The sequence below is a fragment of the Macrotis lagotis genome, chromosome X, assembly GCF_037893015.1.
Source record: "Macrotis lagotis isolate mMagLag1 chromosome X, bilby.v1.9.chrom.fasta, whole genome shotgun sequence".
NCBI lineage: Eukaryota > Metazoa > Chordata > Mammalia > Peramelemorphia > Peramelidae > Macrotis > Macrotis lagotis.
The window spans coordinates 459255881-459275570 of NC_133666.1; the positions used below are offsets into that span (position 1 = coordinate 459255881).

Here is a 19690-nt window from a genome sequence, read left to right on the forward strand (position 1 = left end):
CTGGTGGAGAAAGAGGTACTGATGACAGCAAAGCATGCCCTCACTCAAATCCAATTCATGTACTTGTGTTGGCTTTACTTCCCTGATGTCATCGTCCTCTTTGAGAACAAAGGATAAACATTAAAAAAATAATAATTTCCTTATTAGTCATTCTGTGTATGAGGAATTAGAACTAAGGGGAAAGGAAGAAAGCCATGAGATAGAAAGGAAAAACATAAGAGAAATTTTAAAAAAGTGAATATAGTATGTTTCACATTTACAATTAAAATTACTAACTCTGTTTTTCCTTCCATGCTATCTTTCTCTTTATCCTTACTCACCAATGTTTTGCTCTTTCCCATTTAACTTTTATTTTTCTTTTTAATTTTAACTTTACTTTTATTTTCTTCCTTTTTTATCCTCCCACTTTCCTCTAAGTTAGGATAGATTTGTTTAAACCCAATTGGGAATGTATATTCTTTGGCCCTAATCTATTGAGAGTAGGATTTACTCAGGGTTCAAACCCTTCCTTCTTAACCCTCTACTGTATTAGATTTTTATTCATGTTGTTTTTTTATCCTCTTCATGCCTAGCTTTCTATAATTCATCCTTTCTTGTGTTTGTTTTAATCATGTCTCCTACCTTCAACCCCTCCATCAAAATATACTTCTTTTATCTGTCCTGAAAGAAGTACCTTTCTCAAGGGTTGAATGATTGAGAAACAACTTTGTCTATGTGGGCTCCCCTCTTTTTGTCTCATTAGAAATATACTTCTCAAACGTCATAAATAACATCAAATTAAAGTTTGTACCTCTTTTCAAGTCATCTCCATGAACCATACAATCCTCATCAATCAAAGCATCATGTAAAGCAAAATCAATTCATGAACCATTTGTCCCCACCCCCCTAAACTTACTCCCTTCAATGTATTCATGATCTTTTCTCTTCCAGGCCATCTGAGTCTACCCTTCTCCCTCAGTCCCTGTAGCACTTCAATCCTCTTTAACTAAAATATAGGGTCACTCTCTCACTCTGTTCCTATAGTATTCCAGTCATAGCACTGTAACCTTACCCACTCAAAGTATTGGATACACTTTCTCCCTCTGTCCCTATAGTACTCCAACTATATATAATTGCCTAAGTATGGAAGAAGGCAAGATCACTTCAAGGTCATTTTATGTCTATTCCTTCTAAGTACACTCTCTCTCTCTGTCCCTATTATATTGCAGTCCTCTTTAACTAAAGTACTTAGTAAAGTAACAACACCTCATTGTTTAATTAAGAACAGACCTCTAAAATATTCTAAAATATTCTCCCTTCCTCTGTTCCCATAGAAAATATTACTCTTGTAATCAACATTGCTTCCTGATTCACTTATACTCATATTCTCTAAGTACAATTCCTGCCACTATCTTCAACTCTCATTAATATCCATATCTTCTCTCTAAGTATGTTTCTTTTAACTATCCTACATATATTCTCAGGAGTTACAAGTTTTATCTTCCCTTTAGGGATGTATGCAGTATAATGTTCTTTCATTTTTTTCCCTTTTATTTACCTTTTTATGCATCTCTTCAGTGTTTGTGAAGTTTTAATTTTCTTTTCAGTTCTGATCTTTTTTACTAGAAAATTTGAAGTCCTCTAAATTTTTGAAAGTTTATCTTTTCCCTTGAAAGAAATTTCTGAATTTTGCAGGGTAGTTGATTTTTGGTTGTAATTCAAGGTCTTTTGTCCTCCAAAATAACATATTTCGGGCCCTCCAATCCTCTAATGTTTAAGCTGAGAAGTCCTGGATAATAGAAATGGTGCATCCTTTGATTTAAATTATTTGCAATATTTTCCCTATTTAAGAGTTTTGGAATTTGACTATGATAGCTCTTGGAGTTTTTTTATCCAGGGTCTCTTTTTGGAGGCGTTCTGTGTATTTATTCTTTTATGGACTATATTAATTCTTTTTTTAAGATTTTTGCAATGCAAATGGGGTTAAGTGGCTTGCCCAAAGCCACACAACTAGGTAATTATTAAGTGTCTGAGGCTGTATTTGAACTCCTGTATTCCAGACTCTGGAGCAAGTACTCTATCCACTGTGCCACCTAGCTGCCCCATTTTAATTCTTAATAGGATTGCCATAATTAAAATATCTTAAAATTTTAATTACCTACTGAAAACTAGTCCATGTAAAATATTTTACTTTTGTGAACCTTTGCATCTTTATTTGGATGATGAAGTATATGAGATCTTTGTGTGATCGTATGATCTTGCAGCATGAGGAAGTTACGAAATTGGCCTTTCTTTACTGCCTCCTGTGTAGGAGGCACTGTTGTAAGTGCTTTGTAAGTAACACATTTGATTCTCACAAAAGAATGGGGAAGTAGGTACTATAATTAGTCCCATTTTACAATTGAGACAGACAGGTTAAATAACTTAAACAAAGGGATCACAGTATAGCAGATGTCTGATGCCAAGAAGAATATTGAGGCAAGTAAATGAAAAAACTGAAGTAATTTTATTTCTCACCCCTCCTACCCTTCTTGCCCACTCTCTTAAGGAATCTGACTTTTTTTAAAATTTTATGCAAGGCAATGGGGTTAAGTGGCTTGCCCAAGGCAAGCTATGTAATTATTAAGTGTCTGAGGTTGGATTTGAACTCAAGGTACTCCTGACTCCAGTGCTGGTGTTCTATCCACTGCGCCAGCTAACCACCCCAAGGAATCTGATTATTAATCACCCTGCACCACATTAAATTTTTTTCTCGTTTTTTTCCTCAATTTTGGATTCCTTTGTTTCCTCTCTTCCGTTTTCTAGGTACTTTTGACACTGTTCTGCTGTCCCAAAATTACTAGTAAAGAAACATCTTTCAGGATAAGTAAAATGTTATTTGTTGACTACTTTTTTTTTTTGCAAGGCAATTGGGGTTAAGTAACTTGCCCAGTGTCATACAACTAAGTAATTATTAAGTGTCTGAGACTGGATTTGAACTCAGTTCCTCCTGACTCCAGGGCCAATGCTCTATCCAGCTATGCCACTTAGATGCCCCCATTGACTGCTTTTGCAAGTGATAGTAAACGGTTTTGTCAGGTACAAAGCTAAGTGCCACTGAAATGATGCTCTGTAGTTTTTTTTTTTTAACCTGAAGTAGTTCAAGAATATTAATATTCCATAGTTTTCTTGTGAACTTTGTATTTCTAGAAAATGTATAATTGAAACAATAATTTTTTCATTTCAAAGAAATGTTACTTTACAAGCTCCTTTTGACAGAGTGTAGGCAAACCCAAGAGTATTTGATTTTATAAGACAGTAATAATACTTCATTACTAAGAAAGATTGTAGACTTTTACTCTTTACAGTAAAAAAAAAAAGAACAACCAGTTGAGCAGTTGACATTTCATTTGTATTATTCTAAAGACACTGGCAAAGCAGCAAGAGGGGAAGAAAATGAGATCTTGGGGCAGCTTAGTGAATAGAACCTGTGACCCTGGAGTCAGGAGGACCTTAGTTCAAATTTAGCCTCAGACACTTAATAATTACCTTGCTGTGTTACCTTGGGCAACTCACTTAACTCCATTGCCTTGCAAAAACTAAAAAAAAATTTTTTTGATTTAAATGATAACTAAATTTATTACTTTTCAGGAAGTAATACTGAACAATATTAGATGCAAAATATAATAACTCATATAATAAGTGTATTGTTTACACACAGAGTACTAATGGAATCTTTTATTTTAGTGATCATTCAGGATATGTACGTCCATTACCAGTGCCTCGTAGTTTAAATAGTGATATTTCATATTTTGGTGTTGGGGGCAAGCAAGCTGTTTTCTTTGTTGGACAATCAGCCAGAGTAAGTACAAAGATTGTTAAAGATTCTCTATCAGATTTTTAATATTTTATCTATAATTTGTTCTTTCTGTGAAAAGATATTAATAAATTCTCTTTAATTCTCAACAGATGATTAGCAAACCTTCAGATTCTCAAGACGTTCATGAGCTTGTGCTCTCTAAAGAGGATTTTGAAAAGAAGGAGAAAAATAAAGAAGCAATATATAGTGGATATATTAGAAACCGGAAGGTACAGTCTGTTTTGAATGTTATGTATGCTTTTTCCTTAATTTTTTCCTTTCAAATTTAATCTTTACCTCAGTGTACCAATATTGGCAACTCAGCATTTTAAACAATGAATTTCTTAATTATTCTGGGGTATTCATTGTCCCCTTTAAGTCAAAGAATGACTAAATTGGGGATTTCCGTGTTTTCTTTTGAAGATGTTAGAAAAAGATACTCTGTAGACCTGTTGATCCAAATTATGGACCTAATTTAGAATTTCTCAATGAATTAATTTTTAAGTCATTAAGTCAATTTTTTTAAACTGAAGAATGACAAATGATAATGTGTTGGATTGTCAGTTGATTTTTTTAAAATGTTTATAGACATTTCAGGGCTTGTATTTGTACATATTGGGATTGGAGAAGTGATACAAAGATGATTGATACAAGGAAGTTAGATATTCTAAGCAGAATCCCAGAATTATTATTACTTTTGACTTAGCTCATCATCCTATCTTTCCTCCATTTTATTATTATTTCTTAAGAGACAAATTGGGGAGGGGATAGATGGGCTTTTTTGTTTTTTGGGTTTTTTTAGATTTTTGCAAGGCAAATGGGGTTAAATGGCTTGCCCAAGGCCACACAGCTAGGTAATTATTAAGTGTCTGAGACCGGATTTGAACCCAGGTACTCCTGACTCCAAGGTCGGTGCTTTATCTACTACGTCACCTAGCCACCCTGATAGATAGTTTTGTATGTGATTTATCAGATGCTTATTTGGAAGACTAGAAAACAGGATTTTGAGGGTTTCTTTTGGAAGTTTGTTCTTTTGAGTTCTTTCACCATTTTATTTGAATGATCCTTTAATTTTTACAAAAATGCTTTTTAAAAATTTATTTTGTATTTAATTTTCCCCCAGTTTCATGTAAAAATAATTTTTGACATTTGTTTTTAAAACCTTAAACTCCTTTATATGCCTCCTATTGGTTTACATTGCTACCCCTACAAGCCACTTAACCTCATTGCCTTGCAAAAACTTATTTTAGGTTTTTTTTTCGTTTTGGGGTTTTTTTGGTTTTTTTTGCAAGGAAACAGGGTTAAGTATCTTGCCCAAGGCCACAGTGTCTGAGACTGGATTTGAACTCAGGTACTTCTGACTCCAGGGCCAGTGCTCTATCCATTGCGCCACCTAGCCGCCCCAGTAGTCCTTTTTTAAATGTCTTTTCTACTTATCAAAACAAATCAGTTTCTGGTATTCAGCTATTTGATAATGGACTAAAATGAATCTGGTACCTTAACCTTGTTTTCCCAGGGCAGTTTCCTCTGTAGCTCCAGACTATTTTTAATACAGTCATAAATTTTTACCCCTATATTTGTCTTTTTTCTTCATTTGTTTTTCCAACTACATGCTATGGTAGTTTTCACCAGTCATTTTTTTTTTTTAGCAAAGTTTTGAGTTTTACATTTTTTTCCTTCCCTCCTTCCTTCCTTTCCTCCCCCTTGAAAGAAAGCAATCTAATTTAGGCTCTACAAGTGTAATTATGCTAAAAATACATCCATATTAATCATGTTATGAAAGAAGAATCAAATCCAGACAAGAAACAAAGCATTAGAGAGAAAAAAAGACCCAATTCATTCACAAGAGAACTTTGAAAAATTGAAGATCATAAGTTTTGGTATGCATTCAAGCTCCATAGTTCCTTCTTTATTTATGGATGGTATTTTCCATCACAAATCTTTTAGAATTGTCTTCTATTATGGTGAAATGAACATGTCCACCATAGTTGGTCACCACCCGTTATTGTTAGTGTTTATAATGTTTTTCTGGTCATTTCACTCAGGATCAATTCATGTAAATCTTTCCAGATTTTTCTGAAGTCCTGTCTCTCTTAAGTCTTATAGAGTTACAATATTCCGTCACATTCATATACCACAATTTGTTCAACCATTCCCCATGTAATGGACATTCCCTAAATTTAGTTCATAGATTCTGATAAACCATATTCAGTTTTGTTTTTAATGACATATAATATTCTGATGAAAATATTCACTTTTTTTTAGCCATCAGACTCTGCTCACATCACAAATGATGATGAGAGGTTTCTGCACAGTCTTATTCTTGACGAGAGAGAAAAAGATAGCTTTACTGCAGTGGTTATTACAGGTGTGCAACCAGAACATATTCAGTACTTGAAAAATTATTTTCACCTTTGGACAAGACAATTAGCGTAAGTTAATTTTAATATTTTATTTCGAAATATACTGTGTGGGCTTAAAATTTGATAACTTTTCCCCTAAGAATGAAAGACTTAAATAAAGAATGAAGCCTTTTTAGTTCATTTGTTAAACTCCCACTTGAGTGTCCTGTTACAATGATATGGAAGCGAGTCATTGGGTTTCAAAGGCTGTGAATAGTCCAGAAGTTCTGTGAAGTCCTGTATAGCAGATAAACTGATGCATCAACTGAGGGAATTTGAGAATCATCATAAATTGACTGACAATCAGATATATTTTTTTCATGGACCAAGGCAATGTGGTAATGCATTTACTAGTTTATTACCTTTTGTGGGATTTGATCCTTATTATTAAAGATATACTCTTAGTGATTGAAATACTGAGGTCAAGGAAGGAAAGAAACAGGTATTCACTCAGTATGTAGAGGGCACAAGGAAGAAGAAGAAGAAAGAAGGAGGTTTCAGATTGTAATAGCAGGGGTGGAAAGGAGGAATAGGGCCTGGAGAAGGATGAAGGCATACCTACCTACCTCTTTGCAAAATGGAGCCTCTAGAGGAACTTCCTCAAGGAATAATTGGGCCTTATGGATCTATGATGAAGTAGACTTCTGGAATTTTAGACTGATCCAGAGACCCTGGATTGGAAGGGTGGAATGATTGTGAGATCCTGAGCAAGTCAAGAACAGGATTGGGAAAGGGATGGGGAGTGTAAAAGTTTATAAACCTTGTATAAAGCTATTTGATAAGAATGGAATCTGGTGAGTACCTGAAAAGTAAAGTCTATTTTAATTGTTTTATTATGTATATCTTTTGAAATAGACATGTTCCTAAGAAGTTGTTATAAGATTATATCTTCCCAACCAAATCATTTTCATTACTGGAATTGTGAATTTATTCTTTTAGAGAAAAAAGTTTGTCTCAAAATATTTCATTCATAGAATTTATCAAGCCTTTTAAAATGAGTATTGCTGGTTTAGCAGAGGTAATACTAATTCTTTGTTATAAAATTTTAGAGATGGATTGGACCTAGAGATTTTATATGCCAGTTGTACTTGATCCAAAGTTTCTTCTAATTAAACTATTCCCCTGCAGTATTCCATTGGAAATTTATAGGTAATAAATGTTGTATAGTGGATTTCTCTTAGGTGCCTAAATATATATATACACTTAACTATCTCCTTATGGTGGGTAATGGGATTAAGTTACTTGCCCAAAGTCACACAGCTAGTAAGTATGAAATGTCTGAGGTCAAATTTGAACTCAGATTCTACTGACTCCAGAATCAGTACTATATCAACTGTACCAACTAGCGACCCCAACATATTAATTTATAATACAAATACTTAGCACATTAAGCACATAAAATATATTGTTGAATTTCTATATTTTTATGTGTAAATTTTGGGGCTTCATAAAATTATATATTTTTTCTTTCCTGTTGAAAGTTCATTGGATGTTTCCAAATGAACATTTTTTAATATTTTTAAGAAGTTTGTCTCCCAACTATGAAACCATTAAATTAGCACATAATTGTTTTCACTTCTCTAAAAATTTTAGTGAGATGTAAAATGCTTTGTTGATTTATTGGACTTGGGTTGGCAAGACTTAGTTAACACACCCCTTTTGGCATTATTTTTGTGACCTTATGAAAAGCTCATTTAACCCCTCAATAGTACTTGAATGAGAGGAGTAGTAATAGGAGTTACTATACCCCCAATTTGATGAAATTACAGATCGTTCATTAAGATTTTTGTATATGTAACATAAAGATAGTATTTTGAAAAGTTGAAAAAAATCATTTAGTATGTTCTATTTGTTTCATATCCTAATTCTAACACATGCTGAAATTGTGACCTTGGTATGTCAGGGACTCAGATGATTGAGATTCTTTATGTTACAGAATAGTTGTGGAACAATATTATCAAATCTTTCATCCTATGCATTGACCCTTTGGAAAAGTTAACATCATTACTTGTGTTTTGAGCAACAGAGATTATTTTCTCCTCTAGGAAACAAAGTACTAGTATCTACCCCTTGCTTAAAAGAATTACCTTCCAAATGTCAATTTTTTTATTCCATTAAAAATATACTTTAGTTCTAAAAGTGGGTTAAGTTAATTAGTGTTCACTGTTAAATGTTATTGAAGGTTTTTTTTTTAAAGTTTTTGCAAGGCATTGGTGTTAAGTGGCTTGCCTAATGCCACATTGCTAGGTAATTAAGTGTCTGAGACCGGGTTTGAACCCAGGTATTCCTGACTCCAGTGCCGGTGCTTTATCCATTGTGCCACCTACACGCCCCAGTTGAAGGGTTTAAAAAGAAGGAAATGTAGTTATTAGTGATACCACATTATTGCCTTTTTATTCAGTAAAGTTTGTAAAAATAAATAACTGGAGTGCCAGATTTAATTAGTAGTCAATTCAAAACATTTAGTATAAATGACTGAAATTTTCCTGGAAAACTAGGTACAGATTTGGGTATACTTACCCTATAAATTAATTCACTAAGACTCAACTTTTTTTGTATTTTAACCATGAAAATAATCTCAGGAAGAAGTTCTGAAATTCCAGGACTTGCAAATGATAAACACTCTTAGGTACAATTTCATTTATTTTTAGAATATTGTCTTTATATAAATAAATATTTGTACCAAAGTTTGAAGATGGTAGTTCCTAGTATATTCAAAGCTGAGATAAAACTTATGTAATGACTTATTTTTTTGTACACTATTGTTAAATTTAGTGATAATTACATATAACTCAGGATAAAGTTGTTGTTGTTCTCAATTCTAGACATATTTATCATTACTATATTCATGGACCAAAAGGAAATGAATCCAGTGCTGCAACAAAAGAAGTTGGACCATTCAACAACATTGATATGGAAGTAAGATGTAAACATATTCCAAATATTATGGTTTATAAGAAATCTTGACTATGATCATGGTGACTAGATAAGAAAAACACATGATAAATTCTTTTTCCATTTCTCTGTTGCTCAAATAGTTGATGGACTAAATTGTCAGGGTGTTCAAGGAACTCCATAGAATTACAGAATTTTAGTTGAAAAGGGACATTAGTGTTTGTATTTTCCAAGAATCCCCTCTAAAACTTGAAGAAATAAGTGTTTATTCAGCTTTTGCTTGAAAACTTTAAGTAAGTGAGCCTTTGACTTCTAAGACAACTTATTCTACTTGAACATAACTCATTATTTGGAAATTTTTCTTTCCATCAAATCCTTTTTAGATTTTTGCAAGGCAAATGTGGTTAAGTGGCTTGCCCAAGGCCACACAGCTAGGTAATTATTAAGTGTCTGAGATTGGATTTTGAACTCCTGACTCCAGGGCCGATCCTCTATCCATTGCGCTACCTAGCCAACCCCCCATCAATTCTTTTTTGTAGCTTTGGCAAATTCTTTTTACTTAGACTTTTTACCTAGACTACACAGAACAAAGCTAATCCTTCTAAATGACAACTATTTATCTACTAGAGAATCCTAGAGCTCTAGTACTCTTTTTATTCACGTTTTAATGAATTTGATTTTCATGTTTTTCTCATAACTCATGTATCACAGTGTTAAAAGGCACAGACCAATTTTAAATTGCTTAGATGCTTCAATTACAGACCTCTTGAAGTTGCTTTTGAAGAAAGAAAGAAAATATAAAAAAACAAATTTTGAAAAGTGAAAATAGTATTCTTTGGACTACATTCAGACTATATAGTGTTATCTCTGCATGGGATATGGCGTCTTTCATCACAGTCTTTTAGAATTGTCTTTGCTTGAAGAATATTCCTGGGAGCCAAGATGACAGTGTGAAGGCAGGAATTCCTGGGAACTCATTCTTCCCCCAAATTCTAAAAGCTGTCAAATTATGACTTATCAGAATTTAGAGGGGAAGAGCCCACAGAAAGACTGAGTGATACAATTTCTCTTGTCTAAGACAACTTAGAAGTTCTGCTGGAAAAGTCTGTTCCTCCAGGACTGGGAGTTGAAAAAGTTGCAGTGCAGCCTGGAGCACAGCCAAGCCAGGGGGCTATTTCTTGATCTCTTGGCCCAGGGATCATTGGTGACAGCTGGAAGGGATGGTGACAGAACGCTGCCACACCAGAGTGAGTGCAGAGTTGAGCACTGGCCTCAGAGCAGCATTGCAGTGAGAATCTGCAGCTGGAGTTGGCAAAGCCACCCAGCACATCCAGAGCTCTCAGCCCACAGATAGTAAGGGGGTCAGGGAAGAATGCAGAGGTCTTTCTGCTCTCCCTGGGGCATGACTCCATTGTTTTCCCACACTCAGATCCAGGTTGTGGTGTTGACCACCATAGCCAAGCTGGGACCATCGTCACAGTTCCAGGGCAGAGGGGAGGGCCTGAACACAGGCAAGAGAGCAGTTAGAGCCTCTCATAAGACCTTGGAGGAATTAAGGTCCCTGTGGGTTGTCCCAAGAACCTCCCCAAAGCCTTGGAAGTACAGTACATCAGTCACATCCTGAGGAAATGAGCAAACAACAAAAAAATAAGAATCTGATCATAGAAAATTTATTTGATCCCATGGAGGATCAAACTACATATTCAGATGAAGACAAAATTTTGGCTTCTGTATCTAAAACCTCCAAGAGAAATAGAAAACGGGCTTAGGCTATGGATGTGTTCAAACAAGACTTTGAAAAGCAATTGAGGGAGGTAGAAGAAAAATTGGGAAGAGAAATGAGAGCAATGCAGATAAATCATAAAAACCAAGTCATTAACTTGGTGAAGAAAATATAAAAAAAATGAAGAAAATAACATTAAAAACCAGTTTTGGTCAAATGGAAAAGGCAAGACAAAAGACAAATTAGAAGAATGTCTTAATAAGCAGAATTGGCCAGGTGGAAAAGGAGTTTAAAAAAAAACTCTGGATAAAATAACTCCTTCAAATGTAGAATGGAAATAAAGGAAGCTCATGCCCTTGTGAAAACTCTTGAAGAAATAACTATACCCAAAACCCCCCAAATTAGAAGAAAATATGAACTATCTAATTGAAAAAATCACTGACCTTGGAAACTGATCCAGGAGAGATAATTTAAAAATTATTGGACTCCCTAAAAGTCATGACCAGGAAAAGGCAATGGGGTTAAGTGGCTTGCTAATTGCCACACAACTAGGTAATTATTAAGTGTCTGAGGCTGGATTTGAACTCAGGTACTCCTGACTCCAGGGCTGGTGCTGTATCCACTGCTTCACCTAGCTGCCCCTAGATTTCATTTTTCAAGAAATAATAAAAATAGAAATTGAGGGAATTCACCAATAACCTCCTGAAAGAGATCCCAAAAGAAAAACTTCAAGGAATATTATAGCCAAACTGCAGAACTCCCAAGTCAAAGAGAAAATAATAAAAGCTGCCAGAAACAATTCAGCTGCCGAGGCTCCATGGTCAGGATTACTGAGGATCTGGCAGCATCTACATTAAAGGCTTGAAGGGCTTGGAATATGATATTCTGTATGTCCAAAGATCCTTGTTTACAACCAAGAATGAATTACCCAGGAAAACCGAACATCATCTTTCAGGGGAAAAGATGAACTTCCAATGAAATGGGACTTTCAGACTTTTCCTATTCAAACAGCCAGAGTTGAACAGAAAGTTTGATCTCGGCAGGGGCAGAGGTTGCAGCCCCGGGGCTGGTGGCGGTAGTGCAGGTCTTCGGTCTGCTCGGCACCTGGCGCCCTGTGCCCTCCCCCTGCCCTGCGCTGCTGCTCTGCTGGTGCTGCCCATGGCCCTCCGGTCCGCAGAGGGTGCCGCACCGCCGCTGGGAGGGCAGCAAGGACTGCAGCAGGGAGCGCCAGGTTCCTGGGCTTGTGGCCCCAGATGCTAACACCTGGCCCCTGCCAAGGAGCACCATGAGGCCGGGTCGCTGCAAAAACACCCCAAAGAAGCGCCCTGAGCCTCAGGCTGAGCCCGGAGCCTCCACCTCCGCTGCAGGCCCCTCTCGTTGCTGCTTTCCCAGGCGACAAAACCAACACGTTCTTAGGGAGACCCAAAAGCTGCAGAAAAGCACCCACCTGCTGATTAGGAGGGCGCCCTTCGGCCGACTGGTTAGAGAGATATGCCTCCAATATACTCGAGGAGTGGACTTTTGCTGGCAAGCTTAGGCCCTACTGGCCCTACAGGAGGCAGCAGAAGCATTTATTACTCATTTATTTGAAGATGCCTACCTCCTCTCCATTCATGCGCAGAGAGTTACCCTGTATCCCAAAGATATTCAGCTGGCCAGGAGGATCCGTGGTTTACAGGATGGACTTGGCTAAATACTTGAGTACCAATGGACCCTTGAACCCAGGAGATTAAAAATCTTAATTCCTTCCTGCTTCTCCAGTCCATCTTCGACATCTTATCGTATACATCTCTTGAACACAGTTTTCTGGAGAACCTTGTATTGTTTTATGTAAATTTTTAAATAAAATGTTTCTTAAAAAAAAAGTTTGATCTCCAATGACTTGGGTGAATGATAGAGGGGGTGAATGAGAAGGACTAACTATGAGGAACTTAATGATGTTGAACTTCTTGTATTCCTGCATGGGAACAAGATCATTATGAACTTTCTCATTTATAAGAGTAGTTAGAAGGAGCATATTTAGATAAGGAACAGGAAGGAGCTGAATGGTATAATATAGTAAAAAGATAGAATCAATTATGATAAAGGAAAGTACTAGGAGGAAGAGAAAGGGACTAAGATATTTCTCGTGACTCAAGAAAGAGCTTTTACAGTGGAATGGAATGGGGAAGGCAAGGGACAATGAGTGAGCCTTCATTCTCATCAAAAATGGCTCAGAGAGGAAATAACATACACTTAATAGGGTATAGAAATCTTACTCTAGAGAAAAATTATAGGAAAGCGATGGGATCAGGGTGAATGGGGGCACAGAAGTCGGGGAGTTTGTGATAGAAGAGAGGGAATATTGTAGGAGAGGGTACTCAGATACAACATACTTCTGAACAGGGGCAGGATGAAAGGAGAGGGAGAATAGGAGGGAAGGAAGAGTGGAGGGAAATACAGTTAGTGGTAGCTACTGTGGGAAAAATATTAAAGCAGCTTCTCTGGTGGCTTTGATGGGGAAGGAAGGTAATTCATCCCAGAAACGGAAACATTGGTATCTGAACAGAGACTGAAGTACACTTTTTTTTCCCTCTCTCACTGTTCTTGAGGTGTCTTGTCTTTTTTGGGTGGGGTTGTAAGGGGGGTTATGATTACTCTCATAACAAGATTATTGTAATATAAAATTAAAAAAAACAATTGTCTTTGCTTATTAAACTGCTGAGAGAAGCTAGTCTATAAGAGTAGATTATCACACAATGTTGCTGTTAAGTCGTAAAGCTTTAAGACTATTAGAATGTTTTAGGTTGCTTCTTCTTAGAAGTCTTCTATCAAAGCCTGTATGACCAATTTTGTAAGATATTTTGGCTAGATTTTTCTCATCACATTTTAGATGAAGTTTCCATGATTCTTCTAACCATGCTGAGCAATTGAACTGATGTTTTCCTTCAAAGGGTACTGGTGAAGTAAAAGCAATTCATAGAGCTTAGCATTTTTGCTTTCTTTGAGGGAGATAGCATTGTGGGAGAAACCCTTCTCATTTGGAATTAAAGCTCCTGGAGTTAATTTCAGGCTCTTCTGTATTAGCTGTTTAACCTCATAAAAGATATTTAAATACTCTCAACTTCAGTTACTTGCTATGTAAAGCAATATTTGGCATTTGTATCATAGGATTTTTTTTTTTAGGTTAAAAGTGTGATTACATATACGAAAAATCCTTAACTGCAAAGTAGTATATAAAAGTGCCTTGTTAATATTTTGATGATTGTCATAATTGCTTTTCATCACTATTAGAACTTCCTTGAATTAAATATAGCTTCGTGTTATTTGTGTTCCCTTGTAATTTGTTTCCTCTATTAATGTATGTAATTTCATTTTCTAAATTTTAATTTCTTTTTTGAGCTAGATTATTAAATATTTACATAACATTTTTAATTGTACTATACCATATTGTCTGGTGTTTGGGTACAAGCAATGAGTTTTCCCATTTAAATTGTATTTAACACTTACTTGATTGTTTATTTCTGTTCTAGATTTCAATGTTTGAAAAAGGGAAAGTACCCAAGATTATCAACCTTAGAGAGATCAAAGATGACATGCAAACTTTATATATAAATACAGCAGCAGATAGTTTTGAGTTCAAGTCCCATGTAGAAGGAGAAGGTGTGGTTGAAGGAATCATTCGCTATCATCCATTCTTATATGATAAAGAGACTTTTCCTGATGATCCATGTTTTCCATCAAGTATGTAGGTCTTTTATTCTATTTTCTTTAAAACAGTGTTCAAGAAAAGTGTTTGGCTTTAAAATGTTGAGTTGGAGATGTTATTAAGGTGTGAGCTTATGTTATATATTGTATGTATATTTTGATGTGCACCCTAACAATAAATAGGCACAGAGAACTTTGTTTTTCTAAACTCTTGTATCTCTTAAAAATTTTTTTGCCATAACTAAGTCTATTGCTTCTAGTTTAGCAATGTACTTACTTTATAAGTAGCTTCTTTCAGTCTTTTGTGGACTGAAAATGATAAGACTCCTTGTATCCATATTAAGAAAAAAATTGATTTCAATTTAATGATCAGCTCAGAGGATCTTTCATGGATCAAGTTCATTAAATTTCAGTGCCTTGACTTTGGTTATGTGATTTGAAAAGTCATTGTTCTTTTTGGTTGCTTGCTTATTCAGAGCCAAATTCTCCAGACATTCTGAGTGTTGAGTATGTTATTTCTTTTTTTTTTTTTTTTGCAAGGCAAATGGGGTTAATTGGCTTGCCCAAGGCTACACAGCTAGGTAATTATTTAGTGTCTGAGATCAGATTTGAACCCAAGTACTCCTGACTCCAGGGCCGATGCTTTATCCACTACGCTACCTAGCTGCCCCGAGTATGTTATTTCTGATGATATAAAATATTGTTTTATTATACCTGTTCTCTTAGCAGATAGCTAGATGTATTTAATAAATTTTACAATGTTGTAAGAAATTCTGTATTGCCCTAACTATAAATATGTATGTCTAAATTTGGAGTTATTATTTAATCTTGTTTAAAATGTTTTTTTAAACCCAGATTAGGACTAAAATCTCCATTGATATAGTTTTACTCGTTAGGAAATGTGATTGCAGAGACATAGAACCACCATTTCAATTTTTCACAGTTGAACATTTTTGAAAATGTCGGTAAAATTGTTAGTACAAAAGGATGGATAGATAGGCCTTTTTTTGGATTGGAGAGTCTAGGGAAATGATAAAAATGAATTTGCTTTGAAAGGATTGGTTTAAATATTAATTTAGCCATAATTATGCTTTAGGCTTGTGCAGATTGTCTCATTATAGATATAGTTCTTAACTGAAACAAGCCTACTCCCTACCACCCTTTGTGTCAACTTTATACTAATTCTTAGAGAAAACATTGATCAAGACAGTTGCTTTCACTTAGACAAATTGTAGTGTTTTTAAATGATGGCATACTCTGAGAATATTTGCCTGGCTTCCTCTTTTTTTTTTTCAAAATTACATTTTTTTGTACCTGAACAAAAATTGATTTTTTTGCTTCTTTATTTTTCCTGCTTTGTACCAAATGACTTTAAACTACTTAATCAGGGGAGCCCTTTCTGTCATCACCTTGGAAGTGAGAGAGACATTAGGCAATTGGTTTTCAGTTACTTGTGTTCCTAGAAGTAGTAATAAGTGGACACAAATCCTGAAGGAATCTCAGTGCATTGTTTCCATATTCAATTCCACAACCATTTATTAGCTTCATTTAAACCATTAAGCTATATTTAGTTTTAATAAAAATACATTTTTTTGTTTGTCATAGGAAATATTATTCTACATGCTTTCAGGGAAATCAAATGGGTTCTTCTTTCATGGAACTTTATAATTTGCTTAACCATTTGTACTGTTTTTCTTCAAAAGTGGAAATGATATCTTTCAAAGAAACGCATTTTATTAAATGCTTTTAAGTCATTGTGTATAAAAACACAAATGAACTGATGTTTTCCTTGGGTACTTACTTTCTGTGAGGAGAGGCAGCCTATACACATAAAAGTACACATTTAATACATACTTCACTAGTACTTGAGGGTATCAGAAAATAACTTGTGCTGGAAATATTTGAGTCCAACTTGGAGGTAAATTAGAGAGCTATATTGATAGGGCATTCTGGACTTGATAGTGAGAGAATTCAACATTTGTTAAGCTGCTATGTGTCAGGCACTCTGCTCAGCACCTTACAGATATCTTCTTACTTGTCTCCTATAACAACTCTGTGAATTTGATTCTACCATCCCTGTTTTATAGTTGAGAAAACTAAGGCAACTAGTCTGCCCTAGGTCATATAGCTAGTAATGTCTGAGCCTAAATTTAGGTTTAGATCTTTCTTATTCTAGGCCCAGCACTGTCTACTTTACTTTGCAAAAGCGTGAAGAGAGGAAGCAGAATGTCTGAAGGAGGACATTTGACTAGATCATCCTATGTATTAAAGAGAATAATTTGTAATGAAATCAGCAAGATGGATTGGAACCAGGTTGTGAAGGGGTTTAATTGACTTTGGACTTTTTATATTTCATTCCAGAGGTCCTGGAATATGAATCTAGTGAGATTGACTTTAGGGGCTCACCTCTTCCTTTTATGGATTAAGAAACTGAGACCCAAGATAATTAATTTCACTTTCTCAAGGCTTACAGGTAGCAAATATCAGACATTATAGAGAAAGTGACTTGAGGAACATCCACAGTTGGGGGAAGGAAAGAAAAGATAATAGCTGAGCAATGGAGTTTGGGAAGGAATGGTCAAAAAATTCAGTAATCAAGAGTTAGAAATATCAGATAGATTTTGGGTTATTTTTATATGCTTTCCTGAGATCGTATCCTTTATTCTTAATGTAATAAAGAAAATTCATTATAGTTCCAAAACAGTTCACTTAGAAGTAAGCTTTTAGGAAAAGCTGAGGATTCTCTGTTCTCTGCCCCCCCTACTGCCCAATATATACAGATGTACATACACACACTCTTACATGCATATCTCAATTGAGTTATTCTCTATTACCATCTGAAGACATTATTTTTTTTTTTTAGAGTTTTGGTAGCTGTTCTAACAGAGGTTAATCCAAATCTTATTTGTGTGTGTGGTCTTTTGTAGCAATAATCTTTTTTCCTTTTGATTTGGCCTAGAATTGAAAGATGATGATGATGACGATGACTGTTTTATAGTAGAAAAAGGTGCAAGAGGAAAAAGACCCATTTTTGAATGTTTTTGGAATGGAAGATTAATACCATACACAACTGTCGAAGAGTAAGTTTTAATTTTCTCTAAAACTTGCATTATGTTGTGCCTTGGAAGTCAGTATTTCTACTAAATGATTTATTTTTTTCTTATGTTTAAGCTTTGACTGGTGTGCTCCTCCTAAGAAGCGAGGCCTTGCACCAATTGAATGCTACAATAGAATTTCTGGAGCATTATTCACTAATGATAAATTTCAGGTCAGCACAAATAAACTGACTTTTATGGATCTGGAACTAAAGCTGAAAGATAAGAACACTCTTTTTACAAGGATTTTTAATGGACAGGTAAAGTTTTGATATTTTGAATTATTCATTTGTTTATATAATCATTCTAATTTAAATAAGAAAAATTTCAGTGTAAAATAAAAGTGCTTTACATGCCTTATTTTCAACTTTGTTCCTGAAACTTGTTTTTGATAGATACTAATAAAAAATGCAATATCTTTGCTGTGGAGAGAGATCTTTTTTTCATTTCTGTATAGTTCTATTTTTATTTAGAGATTTTCTTCCCCCCCACCCCCAACATTTTACAGGAACAGCGAATGAAAATTGACAGAGAATTTGCTTTGTGGTTGAAAGACTGTCATGAGAGGTATGACAAACAAATTAGATTTACACTATTTAAAGGGATAATTACGCGAACTGACCTTTCTTCTAAAAGAATGCAAAGTCCTTGGGCTACATATGCTGCAATAGAATGGGATGGAAAGACATACAAAGCAGGGCAGTTGGTAAGTTTACATTTTGACCCATATATTTTAATATTCCTAAATTCTTTCTCTTGAAAAGAATAGATTATGTGGAACTTCATTATCCCTAGTTATTATATTGATTTAAATGATGACTTTTAATAGTATAACATTTTAGAATATTGTCACTTTTTTTCAAAACTCTTAAATACTTAAGTGTTCTTTTATAATACTATGTTTTAAATAGACTTTTGAAAAATATTTATATTATCTCTAATTCATAGTAGCTGCTTTTATTATGAATTGGCTTAATTAAATCAGTGCGTTCTCCCCATCCCCTTCTAAATTTTACAAGATATGCTAAAAAAATAATTGTATTAAAGAAGCCAAATTTGTATATTTATTATTAACGTCAGAGCTAAAACTTCTGAAACAGGTGTTAACTTTTTAGCACTTTTGAGTTTATTCGCAGGGTTCCTTATTAAAGAATTTATTCAATTAAAATTTTGTATTTTAATGTTCTTATTAAACAGTTTTTCAACTTTAAAATTCATATATGTCATGTCTCATTTTTAGTATGGATTAGGTAGTATTGTTGAGTGGATCTTAGAAGTGGAAGAATATATATAATGGTAATTATTCTTAAATATAATGAGAATCTCGCCAATTCTAGAATACAGATTGAGTGGATCTAGAAATTGAGGAATATGTATAATGGCTATTATTTTTAAATGTAATGAGAATTTCGCCAAAACTAGAATGCACATTTTAAACCAAGTGCTTTTACACTTTGGCATTATTTTGATTAAGCGGCAGTTTGGATCTGGGATATAGGCATAATTTTTAGGTTTGGAATCAGAAAGGTCTGATTTGAAAGCCTTCCTTAGACATATATTAACTCCTGGGCAGATAACTCATCCTTATATTCTTTAGATAGCTCCTGAGGACTTCAGAGTAGTTGCAGTGATAGTGGAAGTTCCTTACCTTCACAAAATTTCAAATGTAAAAAGCTAATTCATATTTGAGTTTTATCTATATGTGTATATTTTATATTTTTTATAACATAATTTCTAAATATGTGAATGGTAATACTATTTGTTTATTTTTTTAACTTACTTTTAGGTTAAGACAACCAAGACACTTCCACTCTTCTATGGAAGCATAGTAAAATTTTTTCTTTATGGTGATCATGATGGAGATGTATATGCCACAGGAGGGGAGGTTCAGATTGCAATGGTAAAGTAACAAGAAACCAACAAAAGTGATGGAAATTCTTTTGGCATTTTGTGATTCTGCATTCAATAGATATTTAAAAAAAATTAATTTTTCCTATTTGCTTAATATTGCTCCATTCTGTTTGCTCATCTTGTTTGGAAGTCAGTAATAGAACTAGTATATCAGATACGT

General features: G+C 34.6%; 1 protein-coding gene and 1 pseudogene across 1 annotated transcript in view; both read left to right on the forward strand.

The window, feature by feature from the left end:
• Positions 1-19690, forward strand: part of SMCHD1 (structural maintenance of chromosomes flexible hinge domain containing 1) — a 155326-nt gene that overhangs the window by 40575 nt on the left and 95061 nt on the right. The window contains exons 6-14 of the mRNA XM_074200685.1: positions 3706-3820; positions 3928-4047; positions 6083-6249; positions 9045-9138; positions 14350-14560; positions 17484-17604; positions 17696-17879; positions 18128-18325; positions 19406-19519. Of these exons, the coding sequence (XP_074056786.1) occupies positions 3706-3820; positions 3928-4047; positions 6083-6249; positions 9045-9138; positions 14350-14560; positions 17484-17604; positions 17696-17879; positions 18128-18325; positions 19406-19519 (1324 nt within the window). The remainder of the gene's footprint in view (positions 1-3705; positions 3821-3927; positions 4048-6082; positions 6250-9044; positions 9139-14349; positions 14561-17483; positions 17605-17695; positions 17880-18127; positions 18326-19405; positions 19520-19690) is intronic.
• Positions 9145-14341, forward strand: LOC141497841 (histone H3-like centromeric protein A pseudogene; annotated as a pseudogene).